This window comes from Colletes latitarsis, chromosome 8 (assembly GCF_051014445.1).
Source record: "Colletes latitarsis isolate SP2378_abdomen chromosome 8, iyColLati1, whole genome shotgun sequence".
Lineage (NCBI taxonomy): Eukaryota > Metazoa > Arthropoda > Insecta > Hymenoptera > Colletidae > Colletes > Colletes latitarsis.
This window is the reverse complement of record NC_135141.1, coordinates 24,251,047-24,274,553: the sequence shown is the minus strand read 5'-3', so window position 1 is coordinate 24,274,553 and position 23,507 is coordinate 24,251,047. Positions and strand designations below refer to the sequence as shown.

Sequence of the window (23,507 nt, the reverse complement as noted above, 5' to 3'; positions counted from 1 at the left end):
CGATAATAACTGAGATATTGACCGATCCCATAATTTTTGGATCTATACAATTTTGTATACCAGACAACGCTAGGTAATTCAGGTAGTAGTTACGTAAACAATTGTAATATGATTGTAATTATTTAAAACATTACAATTATTCAATATTGAAAACTCCTGTATAACAAATCAAATAGAAGAACAGGTAGAAACATTTCGTTTGCCTAGAATCTCTTTTAATGAAATGTAATAAGTATCTCCGATTATTTCACGAATAGATTACAATTTATCAACGTTTAGAAAAATCAAAATTTTCAATTTCTAATTGATTGTGAGCATTTTGATTCTTTTTTAAAACTCGATATGTTCTCGAATAATCGAATAACTAGTTATGTATCGACATTTAATTTTCGATTTAAAGTACAAGCACAGCCATTTGTCATAGAAAATTCTAACCTAAAACAGAAAATGATTGTGTGTCGGTGGGGGGTGTTGTTTCGAGATAAAAAGGACAACAATAAAGTACTATGATTCTGTGAGCAACGCTTAACTACGGATTATTGAAATACGTTCATCGATTGAAGAAATATATACCACGCTTTGAGAAGATACGGAGTTTTCACCAGAAGCAATTTGTTATAATTTTTCTTTTGTATTTTCCAACATTCGAACCATTCTGTTTTATCTCTTAATCATTTTGTAGAAATTTTATCTTATATAAGAAGATAGAAAGTAAAAATATTGCTGATTGATACAAAACAGTGGTTGTGTTGGTTGTGGCATAATACATCGTTTTTGGGTATTTGAGTGATATCTTATAAAAACCCGCAAACCATTAACTGATTATCAGTTGCTAAAACCAAATTGAATTAATTTCGTGATATTTGTTGTTTCCCTGGGTATGCTCAGCAATGTCGTCGGCAAACAGCATAGAATCCCTAGGAACACTACAGTGGGATATGATCGAACTGGCCAGTCATCTGCGTCAAGAGCGTCTGTTTGTCAGTTCTGAACAACAAAATTTGCAAATACTCAATGAAAAGGTACATGTTAATTTTGCTTATTAGAAGAGAAAATAGAAAAGTGATAGAACAATGCATGAAAAATAATATCAACGAGTTGTACAAATTGTTTCAGGTATTATACGCATCATCAAATTTAGCACAACAGGCCTGGATTACAGCACAACAAAGAGTTAATCTAAATCGATTAATAATGTCTAGACCAGATTGTACTCCAGCATCTTGTTGTCAAAAAGCAAATACTTTGGAAAATTCACGTTTTGTTGATGCGTATAAGTATTTACGTTACCAGGCTTGTTTGTCTTATGGAGAATTCCTAGGCACCCTTAGAAAATCTCCTAAACTTCTTGCATCATGTTTGGTAGAGGGAGATAAATTATTACCAGATTTAGTGCAAAATATCGTTCAATCATTGGCAGCAGGTTTATATGGCAATTGTTTATTACCAGAGGATAAAATTTTGGTTCTAAAATTACTTAGACATCTGATGCTGCTACAAATTGTTCCCTCGGATAATCCTCGAAGGTTACTCAGACATGGCACATGTGCATTTTCTAGATTTTACTCTGTCTTTCATGAGAGTGTTTTTTCGGCCAAATTCTTCCTAACAGCTGCTTTACATAATCCTATTGTACAGTTACTAATGGAGGATGAAATGTTTCTTGATATTGACCCAGATAAGGCACCTGTAAGATTTCCTCCATCAGAGAGATTGAAGAAGTTTGGAAAGGAAGGTACTCCCGAGTATGAAATGAAGTTGCAGCGTTACAGATTGTGGACGATTAATTCATTGTTTCGCATAACTCAAAGATTCATAGTTAGTATACAAGAAAATATGCATTGTTTTCCGAGCAGTGTATGCTGGTTGGTTAGACAAATGGCAGGACTTTTGGTAAAAAATGGGAACATCGATCCAAAGGAAGTGCATGCAATGTGCACTGACTTGGTTTTCACATATTTCATATGTCCTGCTATAGTAAATCCAGAACCATACGGTATTACTGACGCGCCTATCAGCTACGTTGCTAGATTTAATCTTATGCAAGTTGGACAAATTTTGCAAATGCTTTCTTTAATGAAGTATCAAACAGTCGATAGTAAAACGTTCGATCTTTACAAGAAATTCGACAAGGATTCTGTCTCTTCTATAATAGATGCAATAGTGGATGGTACAACAGAAGAACTCGAGGACGAGCCTAACGTCATTGACAATAATAAATTTCGAGGCCTTTCTCGTTCTGCCGCCTTATTTACGGAAACAGAACTAAACACTTTGATTATATTTCTTCAATCCATAGCTGCTGAAACTACCGCAGAAAACGTCTCACGATCCACGACATTCGATGCAAAGCAATTAATCGATATGCTTTTTCAATTACCTTCCGGTTCATTAATCACTAATAAACTGACTAATAACGTCAACGTCGAAACAAGCAACCGACGTGGGGGCCTTCTAGGGAAAGGTAATTATGTTGTAAAATTACATCTATTCTTGTTCATCTTTCATTATACAATTCATCAATTTTTAACATTTTTGGACGTTCGACGCGTAGAAATGTCCGTCAGATGTTCTTTAGATACGTATTATAAACAAACAATATTATTTTGCAATTCACAGTTCATGTATGCCCTAAAAGAATATGTTTTACGGCCTTGAAGACTCTTACATCTCCTTAATTCCCATCTAACTATCTGAACAACTGATTCTTATTTCCTTCCTGTACCTTAAAGATGAAAGAAACGCAAGAAAGCTGGAAGTATAAGAATAATGGAGAAGAAGACGTATTGAAGTTTGCTTTCTGCGGTAGGAAAAGGACGAGTAGTACGAATGTCGGCATCGTCATCATCGTCATCGTACTCGTCTAATGCAACTAATGATGGAGGAGACGAAATGAACGGTACTTCAACCCCCGAGGAAGAATCGACCGAGAAAAATTCTCAAGATGTTCTCGTTATTCCGTTTGAACCAAATACCGGAGAATTCGTGGGACTTCTTAGCGAACAGAAAGTACGTAATGTTCTTTTCTATTTATAAAACATTTTTTAATTTTCCTTGACTCGTAATTTGAATCGATTTTGTTAAATGAAATTTCTCGATTTACAATTTGATAGGTCTGAATATATTGTTGATCATTTTTCTCTTCGATATTATAGGTCCTGTGTATGGAACTTGGATCCAATATGGAAAACGGACCTGTTACTCTGAATCTTTCGGATGACATACCAAACGTACACGACAGACGGGGAAGTTGTGGGGTTGAACGGATAGAAACTCAAGAAAAGAAGACTCGATTTTCATTGTCACATGATGAAGGTATTTTCATTGGAATTTATATTTCCATTTATATCCGGTACATTGAAAAATCATAAAAATTAATCAAATACAATTTACATTTCTACTTTCCCTTTAAGGGAAAGAAAGTACATGCAATGATATTATGATAATTATTTCTCTTATAAGGGACAGACGTTAACTTAGAATATTGTTAGTTTTGTTCGAAGGTTTCATCGGAAATACCTCGGACAATTTGGAGGCTGTTTCAGAAGCTGCTTCAAATCACAGCGTTGCTTCCTCTCTTGAACTAGAAACAGAAGATCAAAACGATAATTTATCGGATATGGTGTCTGCCAGCGTTTCAGGTCGAGGAACGCCCAATATATCAGGTTTGTCAGCATACGTGTAATATATAAAATAGAAAAAGGTTAAAGTTCTACAGATATTTTCGCGTTTATGTTTGTAGGTCGTGATACGCCATCATCTCAAATCACCGAAGGAGACGAAGGACGTGCTGCAGGCGAAGCACGACAATTGGATTTACCTCCATCGAATATACCAACGAAACAAAGTCGGTCTGAAATAGATGACAAGTTTTGCAAATTTGAGATTAAAAAGCTGATCGAAGGTATAGAGAAGAAGAAAATACGCGTAATGTCTAGAAAAAGTCAAGTTTCAGCCATTATATTAGCCAGTATATTTTTAGGTGACGAGACTGTCTCGATGGTGTCTGATACGTGGTCGACAGATGTTCTAGCTTCGGATAGTGAAATGGTTGAACAGCAAGAAAAGATACAGTATCCTCCTCTGTCGGAGCAAAACCCACCGGTTATATCGACAACGTCGGAATCAATGCCACATATGGCATTAGATGTCAGTGAAACTGCGTCCGAAGCATGGAGTACCGATGTACTAGCTAGCGATTCCGAGAGATTGACCGAAGTTGACACTGATGATACTGCTAGCGTTGCAAGGTATGTTTGAAATAAAACAGTCAAAGAATGAAACGAAGTAGGTAAAAAGTGAATGGGAAGAATCTGGCAGTCGTAATACATTTCATTTACGTGTCGCCGCATTTGTTTTATTTCCAGGTCCGATGATACTGCGAGATCTGAAATTGAGATTGAAGCACGCAGTGAAGCAGAGGCTACGGAAGAAACACTTACACAGGCGATTCCCCGTAAGAACGGTTTTATCTTAAGCGTCATCTTTTACGTTGAGACACGATTGTCGAAATTGCAATATTTATTTTGTATTTCATTCGTCTCTAGAAAACACAACATCAACTGAATGCACGGCAACGGGTTTTCAATCGATACCAATTAACAGAGAAGATACACGATCTTCTGCAACCGGTACTCCTTCGCCAACAACATCCCCTTCAGCATCCTCTTCGAATATAACTGGACAAAATGAAAATAGGTCTGATTATCAAAGAGGTACGATAGAATATGTCGACAAAAATGCCAACAATATCGGCAGTGTTAGAGATTACGGTAAATCGTTGCGCGAGGATGGATTAGTTCATCTCATGGACAAACTCCACATCGACGATGGAAAGGGTCAAATGGAACAGCAGACTTCGACTCATAATCATATTGGGGTAGCAGCTGTTGCGCCGGCTTTGCTGTTAGCTAATCATATTTCACCACCGGTTTTGTCGAGCGCAGAACAATCGCGAAACATCGACGCAAAATCAGAGGTTTGTTCCTAATTATTATTATTATCATAATCGGTATTGACATTATTATTATTATTATATCTGCTGTCATTTTCATTGGTACATTGACGATACTTAATTCCTCCAATATAACAAATAATAATAATAATTAATTTCTCAAAGCGCCGTTCAAATAATTTTGTAGGAATTAGAAAACTGCATTGGTTCGGCTAACGAAACAGTTGGCGAAACTGACCTAGAAGGTGTTGGATTGGGTATTAATAACTTGATGTCCAGAGGTAGTTCTGGTTCTGAATCTCGAGGGAAGAACACAAGTTCAGAGTTACCATTGTCGGGGACATTATTGGTTAATGGAAACTGCGACTCTCCAAAACCTAACGCATCTAGCGGTGCCATACCAAAAAGTATCAGTTTCGATATGACCGCGGAACGTGGAGACAAAGAATTGTTGGATGACGAACAAAAGAATAAAAGGAGCTTCTTTGGGAAATTGAAAATGTCCCTGAGAAATCGAAGGGGTAAGGCAATCCGTAGTTCTGACGATGGTACTATCAGTAGGTGGTACGAACGAGATGTCGGCGTAGACAGTGTTGATGTAGGGCGACACAGATTACGTAGAATAATGTCCGAAGATGTAACATCATCTGGTAACGCGATTAATGGTAAGTATGGTATTCTTTCACATTTAGATCATCGATATTAAACATTTGTCACGATTGTATACATTAAACCAGGAGCTGAGATAATCACAAAAATAAAAATATGCAAGAGAAAATAATGAAAAAAATTGACGTATGAAAACTTTTTAGATAGTACAGACGACATATTGGCCAAATACAGGAGGAAACCGAGCACAGCAAGCGATACTGCATCGATCGAGAGCAATCACTCTCGTACAAAGGAAACAACAGAGGACGAGAGACTGTTGATAGATCCAAATAACATTGAACTCTCTTATGCATTTGCCGATGCGAAAAGGAAATTACGTATGGTTCTCAGTACCGCTGATCTTCAGCATATTCCCTGGACTACTACATCTGAGGTAAAGTTTCCTGCGTGCCTGTTAACTTCGTTGCTTGTCATTGAACTAACCTAAAACACGACGATCTTTCTGTTACAGCGAAATTCTTGGTCTCAGAAAGAGAACGAATTGGTCGCTTTTCTACAATTACAGCTAGCAGAAGCTATCAATTTACAGGACAGAGCGTTAATAGCTCATCTACACGAAACACTGCGTTGTGTTAGATTGTTTAATGACGACGGATGTAGGAAATTGTTTAAATCCTTGTGCGAAGATTATCAAAAACGGTCACCTTACGTTGCATATTTAATAAGATGTCGACAAGGATTACTTTCCACGTTGGCTCACTTAGACAGGTATAATTCCACATCAATTTAATTTAAATTCGGTGTATTGTAACAGTAAGGATTAATGCTAATTCCATTAATGTTATGCGATTGTGTAAAGGTTGTGTGTTAGAGTAAAATGCGACCGTGATGCCGTTAACAATCATCTCGTATCCGTTTGCGTAAGAGTCTTTTTAGAAAAAAAAGAGTCGCTCCTTTTGCATTTTTGTGATGAATTCAAAAAACTGACTTTGGCGGACGAGAAACAAGATTTGGTAGATACCTTCCTGGGAAAGGTTCACTCGAAAATGGACAATGATCCGATATGGCAATGTAAGTAAGAATTTCTTCGACCTCGAAACTGACTTAATAAATTGTGTTGATTGATTACGATCGAGTGACATTTGTAGGCGCGAGCGAAAATCAACTGGTATTAGCCAGAGTTGTGGTTGAAAGAACTGTTATGGCGCGCGTTTATCATAATGCACTTTATCCAAATGGGGACGGTGATGTTTACCGGGATCAGTTGCTTCACGATCACATTAAGAAATTGGCCAAAGTTGTGACGCCTAATCATAAAGATCTACGAATTCCTAAGATATACCATTATGAGTGTCCCTGGCCGTGGGCACAAGCCGAACTAGCTGTAATATCAGCGTATAAAACTCCTAGAGATAAACTACAATGTGTATTTCGTTGTGCTACAACTATCATAAATTTGCTTTCAATGGCAACGGAGAGAGGAGTACCCGCGGCCGACGATCTTATTCCTGTTTTGGTCTATGTTATCATAAAGGCAAGTTATGTTTGTTATTATTCGCAACTTATTAATTTACCATATAAACTATTCTTTTTTTGGACTACTTTTTTCAGACTAATCCACCGTCCTTGCTTTCAACTATACAATACGTGGATAGTTTCTATGGAAACAGACTAGAAGGTGAAGAACAATATTGGTGGACGCAATTCTGTTCTGCAATTGAGTTTATAAAAACAATGGATTAAGTCACATTTAGTAACAAGATACTGTTGGAACTGTAGAAATAGTGTATCATAATTTTCATCATCATTGTCATCGTAATAATCACCATTGTTATAGTCATCGTAATTATCATACTCCTCCACCTCCCTTCCTATGCCAATCAACGTCGTTATCATCGTCATCGTCAGCAACATTAATATTATTATTGCTATTAGCACTGCTGCACTTCACTACTTTTGCTAAAGCTGCCACTGCTATTATTGCTATTACTCCCACCACTTACTTGTTTTATGCCCATTATTCTTTGTATTATTATTGCTTTCAGTACTACAAATATCGTAATTATCATTTTTAACTTGATTTTTAATTAAACATAATGATCCAAATATTATTACTGTCATCATCATCATCATCATCATCATTATCATTATCAATATGAATGCTATTGTCCTTAATGCTACTGTTGCTATTACTATTATAACTAGTATTACAATTATTCTCAACCTCATTGTTACATGTATCATTATTTTTCCTGTTACTATTGTTAGTACCTATATTAGAACCATTGATAATGATTTTTAAATGTCAACCAATTCCATCCCACTAAAAAATCGAATATTTTCGGTATCTTACAAAAGTAAAAATAATATCATGTACTACTTAAATGTAAAAGAAAAATTGCCAACTTTTTTAAGGGATGCATTCATTTGATGTATTACAATTGAGTTTTACCCTATGCATTATCATGAGAATGATTACTCTATTTTAAACTAGCAAAAATAACTTGCTTTTATATAAAAAGGCTTTATTTTATTAAGGAATACCCACATATTGTATTTTTTCATACACCTCGTTGTTAGATTTTTAAATTAGTACATACCCACATTACTCTATTAAATTCGACTTAGATGTCGAAAAAGATTCGATGCTGTGTATAAACAATAGATCACAAATTGCAACAGAACTTAGAAAAGTCGTTTCGAGTAATAGTATATAGCATTATAATTTCTTTTAGTTAAATACGTTTCAAATTTGCAAATATAATGTATTTTGCGATTTGTTACAATTATATATTATAAACTGTCTGCTGTACAAACAATTTTATTTACCTTTTATTATTAAATTAGAATAAATATCGTATTTAAGAAATATACGTTTTAAGACTCCCTGATCATGTTTCAACTATTGAAAAGAAAGAAATTTTTATTATTATTCCTATGAATGAGTATATGTATACATATATATGTTATTAATACGATTGATTATAAACAGCTGATTAAATTTATACTCAATATGTGAAGAACAGACTTTGCTCATGTTCATGTTCAAAGAAACCAGAGTTGTTCGTTTTAATCGCTGTCTGCGAAAGATCTTTGCAAACCAGAATTCTCGACCCTGAATGGAACGAATAATTATTTTTCTTACTCAGTAACCGAGTTCAGAAAGAGATGTTCAATCTCAGAGTCCCGAAGTTGCATGAAATGCTGACCTGGCGTAACATGTGGCTCGTACGGTAGGATATGTTGGCTTTCCCCACCATTCCGTTAAACGCTCAGGAAGTTCGTCGTTACTAATGTCGACGACCGATGTCGATACACTCATACACTCAATTATGCCAGGTCTGGCCACACTGAGCCTAACCTTATTGTAACCAACTCTCATTAAAACGTGATCTGATCTTGAATAAGTATTTCAAAAGAAACTATTGTTAAGTGTCTTAACAAGTGAATTGTAGTATTGTTAAGTGAACTTAATTGCATCTTAAACATTTGTTGATATTAAATTATCCAAAGACGAAAGTACCAATGAACTGGAGTACAAGCCCCTTGTATTATACGTAATAATTCACTTTAATAAGAGTTTTATAAGGGAAATTAATTAATAAGGACAAGAAAAAATGTCGAAACGACCAGAACATTTAGCTCCACCTGAAGTGGTAAGATGAATTATATTCAATTTATTACTTTGTGATGCTTTACTGATTTTCTTTTATACACAGTTTTATGATGAAACTGAAGCTCGCAAGTACACACAAAGGTACACTACTTTATATTTATGTACATAGCTCTTATATTCTATTTAAATCATAGTAACAAGTATATCTTCTGATTTTGCAGCTCTCGAATGATAGATATACAAGAACAAATGTGTAGACGTGCTATAGAGCTTCTTTTGTTGTCAGAAGAGAAAACTAATTTAATTCTGGATATTGGCTGTGGTTCTGGTCTAAGTGGCAGTGTAATTGAAGAATGTGAACACGTGTGGATAGGAATTGATATATCTTTAGCAATGCTTGGTAAATACATATGAAATCTGTAATCATTTAATATTGTTGTGGAATTGTAGTTGTGGCAGTTGTACAACAGTGAGAGTACAATGTAGCTGCTTAGATTTTTTCATCAGATGATCTGACATATATTTTACTTCATACATTTTTCAGTTTGGAAAGACAAATGTTAGCTGTTAATTTGTTACCATTGATAGTAATTAGATATTTATCATTTGCAATCTTTTTTATTACAACCATAGGTGTAGCTTTGGAAAGAGAAGTTGATGGAGATTTAATTTTGGGAGATATGGGTCAAGGAATGCCATTTAGAGCTGGAAGTTTTGATGGGGCAATTAGCATTTCAGCTCTACAGTGGTTGTGCAATGCTGATAAAAGTTCACATAATCCATCAAAACGTCTATATAAATTTTTTTCCACATTGTTTTCATGTTTATCAAGATCTGCCAGAGCTGTATTTCAGTTTTATCCTGAAAACAGTGAACAAATTGAACTAGTTACAACACAAGCAACAAAGGCAGGTTTTTATGGAGGTGTAGTCGTTGATTTTCCAAATAGTACTAAGGCAAAGAAGTTTTTTTTAGTTTTAATGACAGGTGGACCTGCTGCTCTACCACAAGCTTTAGGCATCAGTGAAGATGACACAGTTATTTCTTATGCATCTAGAAGGTTATTGTTGTATTAAACTTGTAAATTTGATCATAGTTTTACTTTCATTTTGCGTTAAATAATTTATTTTATCTTTTTAGAGAGCAAATTAAAAAAGCCAGAGGTAAACCATTAAAAAAGAGCAGAGATTGGATTGCTGAAAAGAAAGAAAGACGAAGAAAGCAGGGAAAGAAAGTGCGAGAAGACTCAAAGTATACTGGAAGGAGAAGATGTAATAAATTTTAATATACAATAGTTTTTATATATTTTGCACAGAATTCAACAAAAATGTACATATATTTTCTAAATGTACATATAAAGTTCGAGTTCATAACTGAAAAAATTTTTTATTTACATTTATAATATTTAATTTGATTCAATAAATATATAATAAATCTCTGTTATAATCGTATAGCGAGTAAAATACACTTAAGGTAGCAGAAAAGGATATATTTTATAAATGTTTTATTCCTTTAAAATAAATGCAGAAACGAATCTGTTTAAATATAATTTTCTATGTGGAAATTATACAATTTATAATATACTTTAAGTAACTAGAGTTCTGTTGCACACTATGATAATTTACTCAGGTATCAAAAACTGGGATAAACTTTCGTGAATATTAGGGTGGACAGTTTTTTTTAATTCTTCTCGATCTAACCAACAGTAATTTACATTAGAAGAAATATCACCACTTATATATTTTGCCAGAAAGTAGAAAATTTTTGCTCCATTTTGTCCCTTATCTCGCATATCTTTTGGATATTTATATTGATAAAAGCCAATTGGTGCATTGCCATAAAATTTTACCTTTATATTATTCCCACATAATTCTTGTACAGTTCTATACGCAGTCTGAAACAATGGGGCAAAGTAATATTCTGTTGGTATTCCATTCAATAAAATGTAATAAATAACAAGTCTTACCTGTATCATTGTTTCCTCTTGTTTTCTTACACTTTGGGGAGGAATCCAAAAATTAGCATTTCCAATACTCTGTTCTACCAATAACATTAGATTTTTATCTAGTTTACGCTTTAATGATACAACCTTATTGTCTTCTTCAAATTCTATAATTTCAATAAGTATGATAGGAACTTCATTTTAGAAGGTATTGTACTTAAATAATTTTGAGAGGTAAAGTTATAGATGCATATACCAGATATTCTTGGAGCAAATTTAAAGTTCTTTAATTCTTGTTTATTAGCATCTTCATAGTCTTGAGCCGTTTGATGAACAAGTACATCATCATCATCATCATCATCGGTAGTCACTTTTTTTGTTAGCTGGCTTTCCTTTTTTAATCGTATCTCGAAGTCTGATAATAAACTATTTTCATACTCTTCCTGTAGTTTCAACTCTTTGAATCTAAATTCTATATCTTGCATTGATTTTGTAATTATTGGGTGACGTTCTAAACAAACGGCGCTTAACAGGTCCCATGTTCCTACAGTTTCAATATTTTGTGATAAGGCTCGAGATATAACCTTAGATGTTGATAAAGCACCTGTGTGAAAAATTTTCATTGATTTACAGAATTACTTTTACCTTTAACCTTTTCAATTTAAAACGATGTATTTACAAGATCGTGTTGCAGTAATGAATGATATTCAATGAATTCACAGAATATTGAAATCGATGAAACATATAACTTACTCGCCGTTACGAGGGGAGTACCGTTTGGTGTATGCATTGTTAAGATTTTTTTCAACATTGTTCACTATTAAATTAAAATGGATAAGAGCAGATAGAGTGTATAAATACTATACATATATACGCACTACGTAAGCGGTATGATATCCGAACGATAGTAGTTTTGTCGTTTATATAGTTTCAGAATTTAGAGTCTAAACTTCACCAATCCTGTGATGCTATCTAACGGTGAAGAAAACGGAATATTCATCTAGTTTTGCTGTAATAGAAGTATCAATCCTTATATAGCAGTGTCTTCTTTTTTATTAAAAATAAAAATAGGTTTTAGATCAGACTAATCCATATACTAAATATTACGAACTTATGTTAATGCACATTATGTTTAAACATACAAAACTAGTTTTAAAAGTAGTTTAGTTATTTTTTCTTTGATTAGTTTTCAAAGTACGTAGTACAATTCATTTGTCTTTAAGTGGCTATAAAGCAAAATTTAATTAGTAAAAACTTAATCACATTTGTTTTTTACATCAAATCATCGCATATAACACATCCATGCAAGTGCAATCATGCAACATAACATACACAAGTTTCTATATTGTTATATATGTTTATAGGAGGAAGTGAGAGGAAGTTTCCCCAGCAGAAATTATTTCAGCATAGAATGCAATGTTTTGATTTTAAGTCAACAACGTATCTGTCAAGACGCATAAACGAATAATACATACTGATCTAGATTATTCTTAATATTGTCGTTTTCTCTATTATTATTTATCATAACTATAATTTTAAATAGAACCTAACTTTTGAGCAATGTGACTGATAGATTCTGCTACGTAATACGTGATAAGAATTGGAAGTAATCGACAGTTGCATGACATCGTCGGCAAATACCTAAGTCTGTAAAAAATAGACTTGATTAATGCAGGAAATTCGTTTATTATTGTTTTAGCAATTTTCAATCTCTCACAAGATCAGGAACGATCTACATTGATAAGGTAATTTGATAAACCACCTATTAATTAGATTCATTGACACATCGAATTGTCGAGTTTATATTCCATTTCTTTATTATTCACTGTGCCATAACTTATGTATTAATTACAAAGTGCTTAAACATTTTTTTAAAATACAATCATAACAAAGTTAGAAGGAAAAAATAGAACAACAAATAAAAAAGAACTGAAAATTATTCAAGGTAGGATCAAGGATCATTTAACATGGTTGGACTAAATTTGCCAGAGATTCCACTGCCTTTAAAGAGTATCGAACAATCTTTAAGAATAGCATCAGTTTATGACCAACGAGATCCTGTTGTTAGTTATTGGTGTATGTGTTTGCTTTTGACCTAATTAACAATTTCAGATTGTTAATTGTTGTCAAAGTATAGCTATAATTTATTGATACAGGTCGACTATATGCTCTTCAAACAGGGTTAAAGCTTTCAACCAAAACACCAGAGGAAACTAATTTTTTATTAAAATTAATGGATTGGTTAGAAATGACCAAAAAGGAGTCACGTGATAATGAAGCTATCACAAATGATGCAGCGGCTCAGGCACATTTGGAAAATTGGGCAGAAAAAATTTTTCTTTTTGCAGATACAAACGATAGAGCTTCTAACATTACCAAGAAAGTAGCACAGAGTTTTTTTACAGCTGGCCTGCTTTACGATGTTTTAACTGTAATTGGTGAATTAAGTGAAAATGATATGCAAAAGAGAAAGTATGCTAAATGGAAGGCAACATATATTTATAATTGTTTGCAAAATGGTGAAACACCTATACCAGGACCAATTGAAGAAAACACGGACAACATTGATTTGGAGAAAAGTTTAGAAGAAGGTGAAGAAAATGCACCACACTTGCATCAGTATTTTTTAAATTTCACCATACTGCAGACCTATTTAATAAAAGAATTTTTTTATTGAATAGTATTTAAAAAATCCTTATTACTTAGCTTTTAGGTAAAATTACTATAAATAAGAGATCCAATAAAATTTTCTATATTTTGAAATTATAAAAACGTTTGTATTAATGACAAAATAGTTTGATTTTCCTTTATTGTAATAACTAAATCTCGTCTTACCTTTTTTTTGTCTTTTAATAGAATTGAACGATTCTGTTACCACAATGAAAACAAAAGAAGAAGAAGAAGCACCATTGAATACAGATGGATCAACTGATAGTCATAATATTGATTCGTTCGATTCAACGCGTAATTCAACTAGCAAAGGAAACGCGGGGAAATTGCCTTCTGATGTCAAAGAAGACGACTATTATACGACTTTAAAAACTGAAGGTAAATCACAAATAAATAATTTAATTGATTCGTATGCAATTATTTGAACGATAAGAATGCATATTCAATAGGAGGAGTTGAATTGTCATTAGAGCAGATTAACAACGCACAAAAATTTATTAAATGGGCTGGAGGTGCTTTGAATTACGATGATGTGCCTTTAGCTGTGACAAACCTTCGAAAGGCTTTAAACATATTGACACTGGCGAAGGACTCAGATGATTAGGAGTAATCTTGTTCAATGATCAACTTATTTCGATCAACGATTTATATTTCGCGATAAAATCTACATGCAGTTGGTTGACTTCTATTGCTTGTTAACAGTAATGTAAACACGAGTAACTGCAATTTAACTAATACAGAAGCAAATTCAATAAGTTATTTATTGAATCGTTTACATTATTACAGCCACGTCGAACATCGAGAATCTGTTGAATATAAACTTGTCTATTTTTTTTTAAGCTTAAGATCACACCAACCTGTTCGGTTATTAGTGACCATAATCAGATTAACCAGTAGTGATACTTAGAATGGAATGGTACTACTTAGATCATAATAAAGAACAGAAATGTGTATTATTTTAGCTAATATGGTGCAAGCATGTTTAGCTGCTATGTCTATTTCTTCGTTTCCAACTATGCCAACATGAGCAGAAATCCAGAAATATGTCTTTATAGGCAAATGTAAGTTGTAGGAGTTAGAAACTGAAAAGATCGTCGGGTGGTTTTAGTAAGTTTTTCAATTTTGGTAAATCAATTCTTAATAGCAGAATTTTTAAAGTGGGAGCATAGCATCTTTGCTAGCTCTTTACAAACAATTAATAAACCTAGAAGATCACTAGAATTATCAGATATTTCCGACTTTGTATGTTTTAATGCCATAGGTGGTGAATCTACGTCCATATTGAATATTCCGTCACTTTGAATGTTACTTATATTATTAATTGGTTCTTCAGCTGGAACTATATTGCTGGAACTTAAAATCATATTATCTCCTTGGTTCTTGTTCGATTAGTTAGACATCTGATAAGTTTTTATTTTCATTATGTTTGCAGTGCCTTGCCCACATATTTTTCCAATTTGCAAATTAAGCATGTTAAAGAGTTTGTAGAAAGATAAATCCAATAGGTAACCTTGGTGGAGTCCAGTATTTTGTAACAAAGTTCAGAATGTGAATAAACCCATCTGTTGTAATGCCAGCATGTAAAAACAAATTGCTGCCTCCCTTTGCTAGAGCTGCTTGCTAGAAAAAGCTGCTCTGAACTATGCTTGTATAGCTACGTCGTTAGCTAATAGTAGAAGCGTTGATTTCTTGATTTGATGCCGTTTCGGTAAAAAGATTGCATTGAGGTGAGCACTATAGATATAATTAAACAGTAAATTGAACAATAAAGTATTAGGCACTTTACATAATTCACTTAAAGGAATGAGTATCGAAAACTCGTCCTTGTACGCGTATAAAATCGAGAATGAATCGGCGCTCGAGCTTGTTCTTGGATGTCGTAGGAAAGAAGGCATTAAAAAATTTGTAATGGATATTGGTAAAAGTGAAAACCAAGCATTGATCGCCTGGATGTTTCCTTTGTTATTTAACTCTTATACGTTTATATGTTTAATTTTATGTTATAATTGTATTCACTTCGCACGTGCGTTCTTTAAAGCGTGTAAAGTTCGTAAGTGAAGGTAACTAGTACTATCGTAAATATTAGTTTTTCGTAATTAAAATATTTCGTGCCGTCCTTACGTGCTAAAAATATTAACCACCTTAGAAAACGAACAATATTCTCAATTTATGAATGGTTTCCAAAAGATTGTACATATTTTTGTTCGTAAGTGTGAATGTGCTGTGCCTGCTTTACTCTTTATTTTCACGTTACTCTCTCAATAAATCTCCGTCCCTTTCGATACAAAAGTTGAAATACTAAAAATAAATACGATTAAACCGAAATGTGCGATCGTCAAATTATTATATTTAAGGTCGCAGCTGGGTGAACCACTGAGTAAGTAAACGAATTTGGTTCGGTTTTACTTAATGATCGTTTTTACATATTTTTGTTCATACGATTTTAAAAAAGTGCATATCTAGGAAGAAGAAGAAGAAGCAGAAAGCAACAAGAAAACAGAGAGAACACAAGCGTGTATTACAATGTCAATATCGTTAATCGTTATCTAAGGACATGTACATACATACATCTTAATACGATATCAAGGAGAACACATTAATTCAAATGGCAGTTAATACCTTGTGTTTGAGCTAATTGTGTTTCATGGCCCTCCATAGGCGACTAGACTAATATACCGATCGTGTTTGAACGAAGCGATACTTTTACTCTTCGAGGTACGAGGTTAATGATTCAGGATTTTTATGGTTATGAGTTTGTTTTCGAAAAATGTGCTCCGTAAGCTGAACGAATACAACTCGATCGTCGTGTATGCATTCACAGCTAATAAATGAGAAATCGAACGTCGATCGAATTCATCGGCATTTGCGCGCGCTTCGGGATGAAGAAGATCATAACGTTTACTCGTTTTCTCTTTTATCAGTAATTATTTTAACACGAAATAAAGTCTTGACACACGAGTTCAATCCTGTTTTTTGGTTTTATCGTCGACTCCGTTCGCCGTTACTGGTTGTGCGTCCTCTCGTCTAAGTTGCCAATCTATCACCAATCGTCCTGTCAGCATGAAGAAGAATACCTAAAAGAACGGTCGAATTCGAACAAACTTCTGTCATTAATATTACGGAATATTTAGAACTCTCTTTTTATTCTCACCAATGCCGGAGCAATTCTCTCAAATTTATCGTTGACCATATAGTGGGAATATACGGCCATTAACATCAGCAACAGTAATACCGCGTTCGATGCGTTCTTTATTTTGTCTGAAAAGATAATAGTAAAATAGGAAATATTTTGATAATGTATTGTTTATTGATGATACGGAAGTAGACACGAAAAATAAGCGAATTGGAGGAACAGGAAAAAAATGTTTTCTTACGACTTGGTACTATCGCCATTGCAAGTCCGCAGATGATCTCGAGCGATCCGACAACTCTTCTGTACCATTTGCTCGGTACTTTAAAATCCAGGGTACCAGAAAGAGGAAACACCTTTGCATATTTGACATACTCCTTTCTCTAGAAACATAGTAAAGCAGTCGGCTGAGAAACAGCCGCAGATGATGGGCAGAGAGTGGATTACTCGATGCGAGGAAAATTATTACAATTTCTGGCTATAGTAAACATCGCACGCTGGCACTCGGAGCGATATTTGGCGCATCACCAAAAGGTTGACGGTTTACTAGAACTTTGGACATTGGGTAACAACAGGAGACAAAAATAATCTTCTCACGAGGCGTATCGAGGAAAACGAATTACATACATTAAAATTTGATCACGTTAGAAGGAATTTCAGATATTCGAATGTTGACAAAATCAAATGTTTTATTATTTCTAGAACATCAAATGACTGCATAAGTTTTAAAAAAAGATACGTATGAAACGATTTCGAGTAACAACCGTTGAAATATATTTCGACTGAATGTGGAGTTGGATTATGTTTTGACAAGTGACAAATATTCAATGTGGCTCGTAGCTAGAAGACTATTGCTAAATTCCCTCCTTTTCCTCGTACGTTTTACGTTTTCAAAAAAATTATTTGATAATATAAAAAATAAAACGAGAATATGTTCTTATTAGTATTTATTAAGTTTTGTTTCTTGACATGCTTGCTAATGAAAAGAACAAATGGGCGCGAGCGCGCGCGCGTTTGTACATGTTACGCATCGACGAGTATTTTTTGATCAAATAGATAACGGCTGTGCGAATCGAGCAGAGCACCGTGTGCCGTCCGGATCTTTGAAACGAGAGGGAACGAGTTTTACGCGTGAAAAAACGGAAGCAAAAGAAAGCGAGGGACCACCACGAACGTGACAGAACGAAAGAGGGAAATGATGATTGGTGAAGTTGACAGCTAGCACACAACACGGTGCAACTACGATTAACCGACTAAATCGGAGAAAAGGCAAGGAAGAAAATACTTGTGGTGCGGGGCTACGAAAACCAGAGACAAACGTAACGTAGGAGTACATTCGAGAGTCGATCAAGAACCGAAAATTGAACATGGAAGGAAAGAAGATTGCGCGGTGAAACGCGAATCATAACATAGGGTGAATTTCTGTTACATAATTACGCGAAGAGCAAGCTCTGACTCACCAAGTCCTTGTGAAGATCCTTGCTGATATGCGAAGTCAGCTTCATGGTACCGACGAAGACAAAAAAAATACCAAGAAGGACTGAGAGAGATTTTAGAACGATCGAGCCCATATTTCGACAACGTGAAACCGTTTGCGACGCGAACGCTAGTCGTACGGAAGAATCGATTCGGAATCTGGGCTGGACGGACGACGAGCTGTAGCCGCGAATTTGGGGAGTTGCGCGACTTGGGTACGCTCGGTAAAACTGTCCGTCTCTTACCTATATGTACATATCTACGGATTTTCAAAACTTATTCTCACGAGCGCCCTTAAGAATTATTCGAATCTTACAAATGACGGCTATGGACACGATATATTGGTGTTCATACTTCCTTTTTTCTTTCTCTCTCGGTTTTGCTCGGTCTATTCCGACTGCGACAGCGCAGAGCGTGTACGACGCGACGCTAGGACGCTGTGCGTCGCGTCGCATTACCTTCTGTCCTGTAACATAATTGGTGGGGTTTCTAGAGACAAGTTAGCCGTCGTGGTATTTGTTGCAATTATAACCATATATACATTTCTGTTCAATTTTCCGCCAGCTTTTCGTACAGATTGTAATCGCTAAACAAAAGGGACAGAAAAATGATTTCACGATATTATTTATTTGAAATAAATGTTTAAGGAAACATTTAATGGTTTCCCGGGAGCATAGTTAATCTTAACAATACTTAATGGTCGGACAGCTTTATTGGTATTGATTATGTTGTATTATTTCAAATTAAAGTCTTTACACTTAGGATAAAAAAATAGCACGCTCGCCTACGTCAACTACGTTTGAGAAATTGTTAGGAATCACTCTCTATTTAATTGTTGTATATTATGCACACGTGTTATTTACAAAGTTTTATACAATTTTTTTTCTAACGCGAACAGTCGTAGAACCAAGTACAAAGTTCAACGATGTTGGTTCAATCAATAAGTATCGTATCCTAATGAATTTAGAAATGCGAAAAATACCAATTAAAGGCGCATTTTTCCTTGACAGGATTCTTCTTTTCCCTCGTATAAACAATTACTGTGTAATTGATTTTCATTATTCAAATAGAAACTACATCATTTTCTTCGCGTCGCGAACGCCTGCGGGCTCTTAATTTTAAAGGAAAATTACATTCCTTTTTATTACTTGTGTCGGTTGAATTGATACTAGAATCGAAAGTGTTATTTATAAGAACAGTCATATTCGCGTTGTTGTTTGCTAAACACACGGGTTTCTTGCGACGAGCGAATAGAATTACTTTTCCGTGAATGTTCGTTGACGTATACTTTGCATTTGTACCGTTGGATTTGTCGGTTGACATCTCTAACTCGTTTAATTGTTCTTCTTTAATCGGTCGTTTGTTGGTCTCATCTTTCTTCTCTTGGACCGATTGTATCGTAACACATGTATTTTCTATTTTACTTTTTCCTTTCAAATCATTTTTACGGTCGTTTTGAATGTTTTGATCATCGTTGTAGTTGATCAGGTTACTAGTGTTTAAATCTTTACAAACGCCTACATCACCGCCATTGACGTTACTCTCTTTTTCGTACGATTTCAGAGAATGATTTCGAAGAACTTCTGAGGTATTTTCTACAAATCCTTCTATTTTTAAACAGTCAGACTCCTTTTTCAATAATTCGATGGAATTTTGCAATACACATTTATTCACTTTCGTGGAATTTTCAATATGTTTCACAGGAGTTTCTAACGCTAGTTGCATTTCAATGCGATCGTTCTCGGTATAATGTTCGGAGCCACATAGGGACGTATCGCTCGGTTCAATTGTGTTGATTTTCACGTTCGTTTCTTGTTTTTCATCAAGCGGAAGAAGTTTACGAACATTAGATTCCGGTATATGATGTTCCCCAGAATTTTTCTTATATTTATAAGCATTATCATTCGTCGATATGCATTCTTTTGTGTGTTTGGAGAGGTTTTCTCTGCCAGCAGCTTCCGATACCGATTCTGCCTTCTCGAGATTTTCATCGTTGAAAGCATAGTTGCGAATAAATTTCTCAATGTTTTCAACATTTTCTACATTATCAATATTTTCGTTACTTTCAAGACATTGTTTGCCCGAGGATGCAATTGGTAAACACGTCGCAACATCGTTGGAAAGTACGTTCGAATCTTTGACCAATTCATCTTGTACGTTATTACATTCTATCTCCTTTTTCTCTACATCAATCTTTACGGAAACGTTTAGTTCATCACAATCGTGTTGGGGTTTTTTAAATTCTTCGCTTTCATTATCCTTGCTTGGGCTATTATTTGATGTAACTTCAATCTTCACCTTTTCTAACTCTTCCAAATTTTGCAGTTGATCATCGTGTTTCTGTGAAGTTGAGGCCAAATCGTGAGGTCTCTGTGGAAGTTCGTTTTCTGTTAGTACATGTTGTCTAACTTGTACAATGCTTGCCAGACATTCTTTAGTTTCGATGCTACTTTCTCGATTTTTTTCGCGGCTTTTTTCTCGACTCTTTTCACGGCTTTTTTCACGAACTTTCTCGCGACTCTTTTCTCGACTTTTCTCGTAGCTCTTTTCTCGACTTCTTTCACAGCTATTTTCATAACTCCTTTCACGTTTTGAAACTTCAGAATATTGTGAACGTGCGATAGATTTTACTACACTAGACTTCCAATGTGACGAACAGTCGTCGATTTCGTTTTGCTTCTTGTACGGTTTAGTTGTTCTGTCAACACTTTTCAATCGTCGAAATCCAGAATCATCGTAATGCTTATTACTTTGCAAATTATTGGTCTTTCGATCCATTGAAGAACGTTTCGTCGTACTTCTGGGATCGCAAGATTCCTTGTCACCACAACTGACATGCTTGCTATTTTTGTTTTTAATGTGTTTTTCTTCCCGATTATATTTATATGAGTTTGACTTTGTGCGCGATCGATTATCGTCTGTATCACTCCCGCGACGATCTTCTTTTCGCTTAGCTTGATGGTATTCAATAGTGTCACTTCGATAATCGTCTTTCCTCGCTAACTCAGTGCAACGATAATTCATGTCTCTTTCATTTAATTTAAACATCGGAGTTTCTGCGTGCTTGTAATGTCGTTTCGTAAAATGTACTTTTGTGACTTTCTTATCGCACGATACGTCGTCCTCGTCTTTTACATTTTTTCTTTTACCTTTTTTAACAGTATTGTCGATAAGGTATCCACGTTTCTTAATATCTGCATTCATCTTGTAGTCAAGTTCTGTATCTGAACTTTTTGTGACGCGTTCCATTTCGCCAAATTTATCAGAAGGCTCAAATTTATTATACCTCACAGAATCACGTTTTTTCTTGAATTCAACGGCGACATTCTCATTTCCTTCTTTATTCGCTGATCCTGAAAAATACTCTTCGCCCTCAAATTTTATTCGTTTAGCAGGAATGGATTTACTTGTGTCGTCGTTTGCTCTTTTCCCTGTACAGTTTACAGCAAGCACCGAATTCCGTTGTAGATTCGTATCAGTTTCATTTTTATCGCTAGCTAGGAAATCCTTTGAACTGATTCTTGATGTTATCTTAGGGCTTTTTGTACGTTCATTTTCAGAATATTGTGCGTCAACACGCACCTCAATTTCTCTCATATTACAGGAATTAGTATCGCGCATTGAACCATTTTCCTTATCACTTTCAGCTACATAACCCTCAACACACATTCCATTATTACCATTAACAGTGAACTTGCTTGGTTGTTTGTCCTTCCTTTCTAAATTTTGCTCATCTGCAATTCTTTTACGTAATCGTTCACCGAAAACTGTAATAGGTGTTAAGGTAGATTTAATTGAGTTAGGATCTTTAGTTATGTTACACGTTGAATCTACTTCTAATGGTTCCTGTTTAATTTCAATAGGTGGCAAAGGAAAGTCAACTGACTTGTGGCAGGTATTTGTAATTCCTCCACGACTAGTTGATTTGCGAGCCAAGTACTCGTTTGTTCTGGCATACATGCCTCTCTTGAATGCTGCATCGTCGAGCCTACAATGATCATATCTTTGTTAAGAAAATATTGTTATGATAGTAAAAGAAAAAGTATCTACTCACTGTCTTCTCAAATCCTCAATCATCTTATCTTTTCGTGCAATTTCTGCTTTTGCTGTTTTTAATAGCGAAACCATATTAACCTCCATATTTCCGTTAATTTTTCGAAAATTTTCCAATTGTACTGTGAGCTCTGCGATTTGTTTCTTTAATTCTACGTGTTCATGCGTAATGTTTTCTTCATTATTTAATACGAACTATAAATACCATATGATTTTATGATGTAAAACTTAACCTAATCTTGTGAGAAAACAAAATATTGCTTTGCGATACTTACGTCCCCGTCACATTTCGTTTCGAAACTTGGCAGATCTGCATAAATGTCGATATCATCCTCCATCTTTTTTATTCTCCCGCACGTAAATTTAATTGAAATACGATCATCCTGTTGTTTCTGCACCCTTTTCGATTACACCACACATCACAGCAGGTCTTGCATTTCTACATGTCATACAAAACTTTACAAAAACGCACGTTACACATTACATCTGGTTACATCTTATCATTCGTCTCTATGTATTAGAAATCATTGTGGTTTAATTAATAATGCCAATTACAAATTCATAAATAATTGTCTCTCTATATAACGCCTTAAACACGCGGTTATAAGGAGTCTAAATGACCAGACCAATAAAAAATGTGTAAACGTATTATTCTCACTATACCTATTAGTTATTATGTACTATAACATAACTTGAATGAAATAAATGGTTAAATATTATAAGGGCTGAGAATAAAAATATTGTGTTCGATATACCCTAAAAACATTGCATTTTATTTTGGATACATTTTTAATTTATTTATTGACTACGTAAGGTTGTATGTAATTGTTATTAAAAATATTTCAAATTTTCTTGGAAGCTGATATTTTTCGTCATACTTAATGTATAATTTTATCCTGTTTTTTTATACTCTCGTCGAACAGCAAACATTACTCGATCGAGAGATATCGTTGCGTTGTCCCTGATGGACGAATCGCGCCTGCGCGTTTCGTAATTTACTCAGTGGTCAGTGGTGCTCCGATACGTTTAGTTGGGCGGTTGGGCGAACTATGTA

The 23,507-nt window shown here is 34.7% G+C and overlaps 6 protein-coding genes and 1 long non-coding RNA gene across 11 annotated transcripts; 4 read left to right on the top strand and 3 right to left on the bottom strand.

The window, feature by feature from the left end:
• The first annotated feature begins 238 nt into the window (after positions 1-238).
• Positions 239-8,371, top strand: Gapvd1 (GTPase activating protein and VPS9 domains 1). Its single transcript, XM_076771152.1, has 15 exons — positions 239-1,022; positions 1,117-2,464; positions 2,810-3,009; positions 3,156-3,315; positions 3,492-3,665; positions 3,743-3,904; positions 3,983-4,250; positions 4,368-4,456; positions 4,548-4,978; positions 5,142-5,619; positions 5,767-5,999; positions 6,078-6,334; positions 6,426-6,637; positions 6,715-7,100; positions 7,178-8,371. The coding sequence occupies exons 1-15, from the start codon at positions 891-893 to the stop codon at positions 7,307-7,309; spliced, it is 4,662 nt and encodes a 1,553-aa protein (XP_076627267.1). The 5' UTR covers positions 239-890; the 3' UTR covers positions 7,310-8,371.
• A 427-nt stretch (positions 8,372-8,798) lies between these two features.
• On the top strand, positions 8,799-10,474 carry LOC143344383 (18S rRNA (guanine-N(7))-methyltransferase). The gene is made up of 5 exons (XM_076770406.1): positions 8,799-9,222; positions 9,286-9,323; positions 9,404-9,582; positions 9,816-10,242; positions 10,323-10,474. Exons 1-5 carry the CDS (start codon positions 9,184-9,186, stop codon positions 10,465-10,467), a joined length of 828 nt encoding a protein of 275 aa, XP_076626521.1. The 5' UTR covers positions 8,799-9,183; the 3' UTR covers positions 10,468-10,474.
• A 25-nt stretch (positions 10,475-10,499) lies between these two features.
• On the bottom strand, positions 10,500-12,244 carry Mrpl46 (mitochondrial ribosomal protein L46). Of its 2 annotated transcripts, none has more exons than XM_076770407.1 (4): positions 11,878-12,244; positions 11,381-11,728; positions 11,149-11,291; positions 10,500-11,076 (listed from the first exon to the last, which is right to left on the bottom strand). In XM_076770407.1, the coding sequence occupies exons 1-4, from the start codon at positions 11,933-11,935 to the stop codon at positions 10,804-10,806; spliced, it is 822 nt and encodes a 273-aa protein (XP_076626522.1). In that variant the 5' UTR covers positions 11,936-12,244; the 3' UTR covers positions 10,500-10,803. The 2 variants fall into 2 exon arrangements, with proteins under 2 accessions (XP_076626522.1, XP_076626523.1); XM_076770408.1 differs by lacking the exon at positions 11,878-12,244 and adding an exon at positions 11,729-11,762 and having other exon boundaries at positions 11,381-11,668.
• An 80-nt stretch (positions 12,245-12,324) lies between these two features.
• Vta1 (vesicle trafficking 1) lies at positions 12,325-16,225 on the top strand. Of its 4 annotated transcripts, none has more exons than XM_076770404.1 (6): positions 12,333-12,757; positions 12,824-12,869; positions 13,074-13,200; positions 13,281-13,715; positions 13,981-14,172; positions 14,244-16,225. In XM_076770404.1, exons 3-6 carry the CDS (start codon positions 13,092-13,094, stop codon positions 14,396-14,398), a joined length of 891 nt encoding a protein of 296 aa, XP_076626519.1. In that variant the 5' UTR covers positions 12,333-12,757; positions 12,824-12,869; positions 13,074-13,091; the 3' UTR covers positions 14,399-16,225. The 4 variants fall into 4 exon arrangements, with proteins under 4 accessions (XP_076626520.1, XP_076626519.1, XP_076626518.1 ...); XM_076770403.1 differs by having other exon boundaries at positions 12,334-12,757; positions 13,070-13,200; XM_076770405.1 differs by having other exon boundaries at positions 12,325-12,869; positions 13,070-13,200; positions 14,247-16,225.
• Positions 16,226-16,290: 65 nt separating this feature from the next.
• LOC143344386 (putative acetylcholine receptor chaperone) lies at positions 16,291-18,751 on the bottom strand. Its single transcript, XM_076770410.1, has 4 exons — positions 18,385-18,751; positions 17,169-17,307; positions 16,946-17,052; positions 16,291-16,868 (listed from the first exon to the last, which is right to left on the bottom strand). Exons 1-4 carry the CDS (start codon positions 18,493-18,495, stop codon positions 16,755-16,757), a joined length of 471 nt encoding a protein of 156 aa, XP_076626525.1. The 5' UTR covers positions 18,496-18,751; the 3' UTR covers positions 16,291-16,754.
• LOC143344389 (uncharacterized) lies at positions 17,319-19,390 on the top strand. Its single transcript, XR_013080101.1, has 2 exons — positions 17,319-17,799; positions 17,981-19,390. It is a non-coding gene; the product is annotated as an uncharacterized LOC143344389 (long non-coding RNA).
• Flash (FLICE-associated huge protein) lies at positions 19,004-23,428 on the bottom strand. Its single transcript, XM_076770400.1, has 4 exons — positions 23,332-23,428; positions 22,729-22,892; positions 22,455-22,648; positions 19,004-22,388 (listed from the first exon to the last, which is right to left on the bottom strand). The coding sequence occupies exons 2-4, from the start codon at positions 22,789-22,791 to the stop codon at positions 19,463-19,465; spliced, it is 3,183 nt and encodes a 1,060-aa protein (XP_076626515.1). The 5' UTR covers positions 22,792-22,892; positions 23,332-23,428; the 3' UTR covers positions 19,004-19,462.
• Between the last annotated feature and the right edge of the window lie 79 nt (positions 23,429-23,507).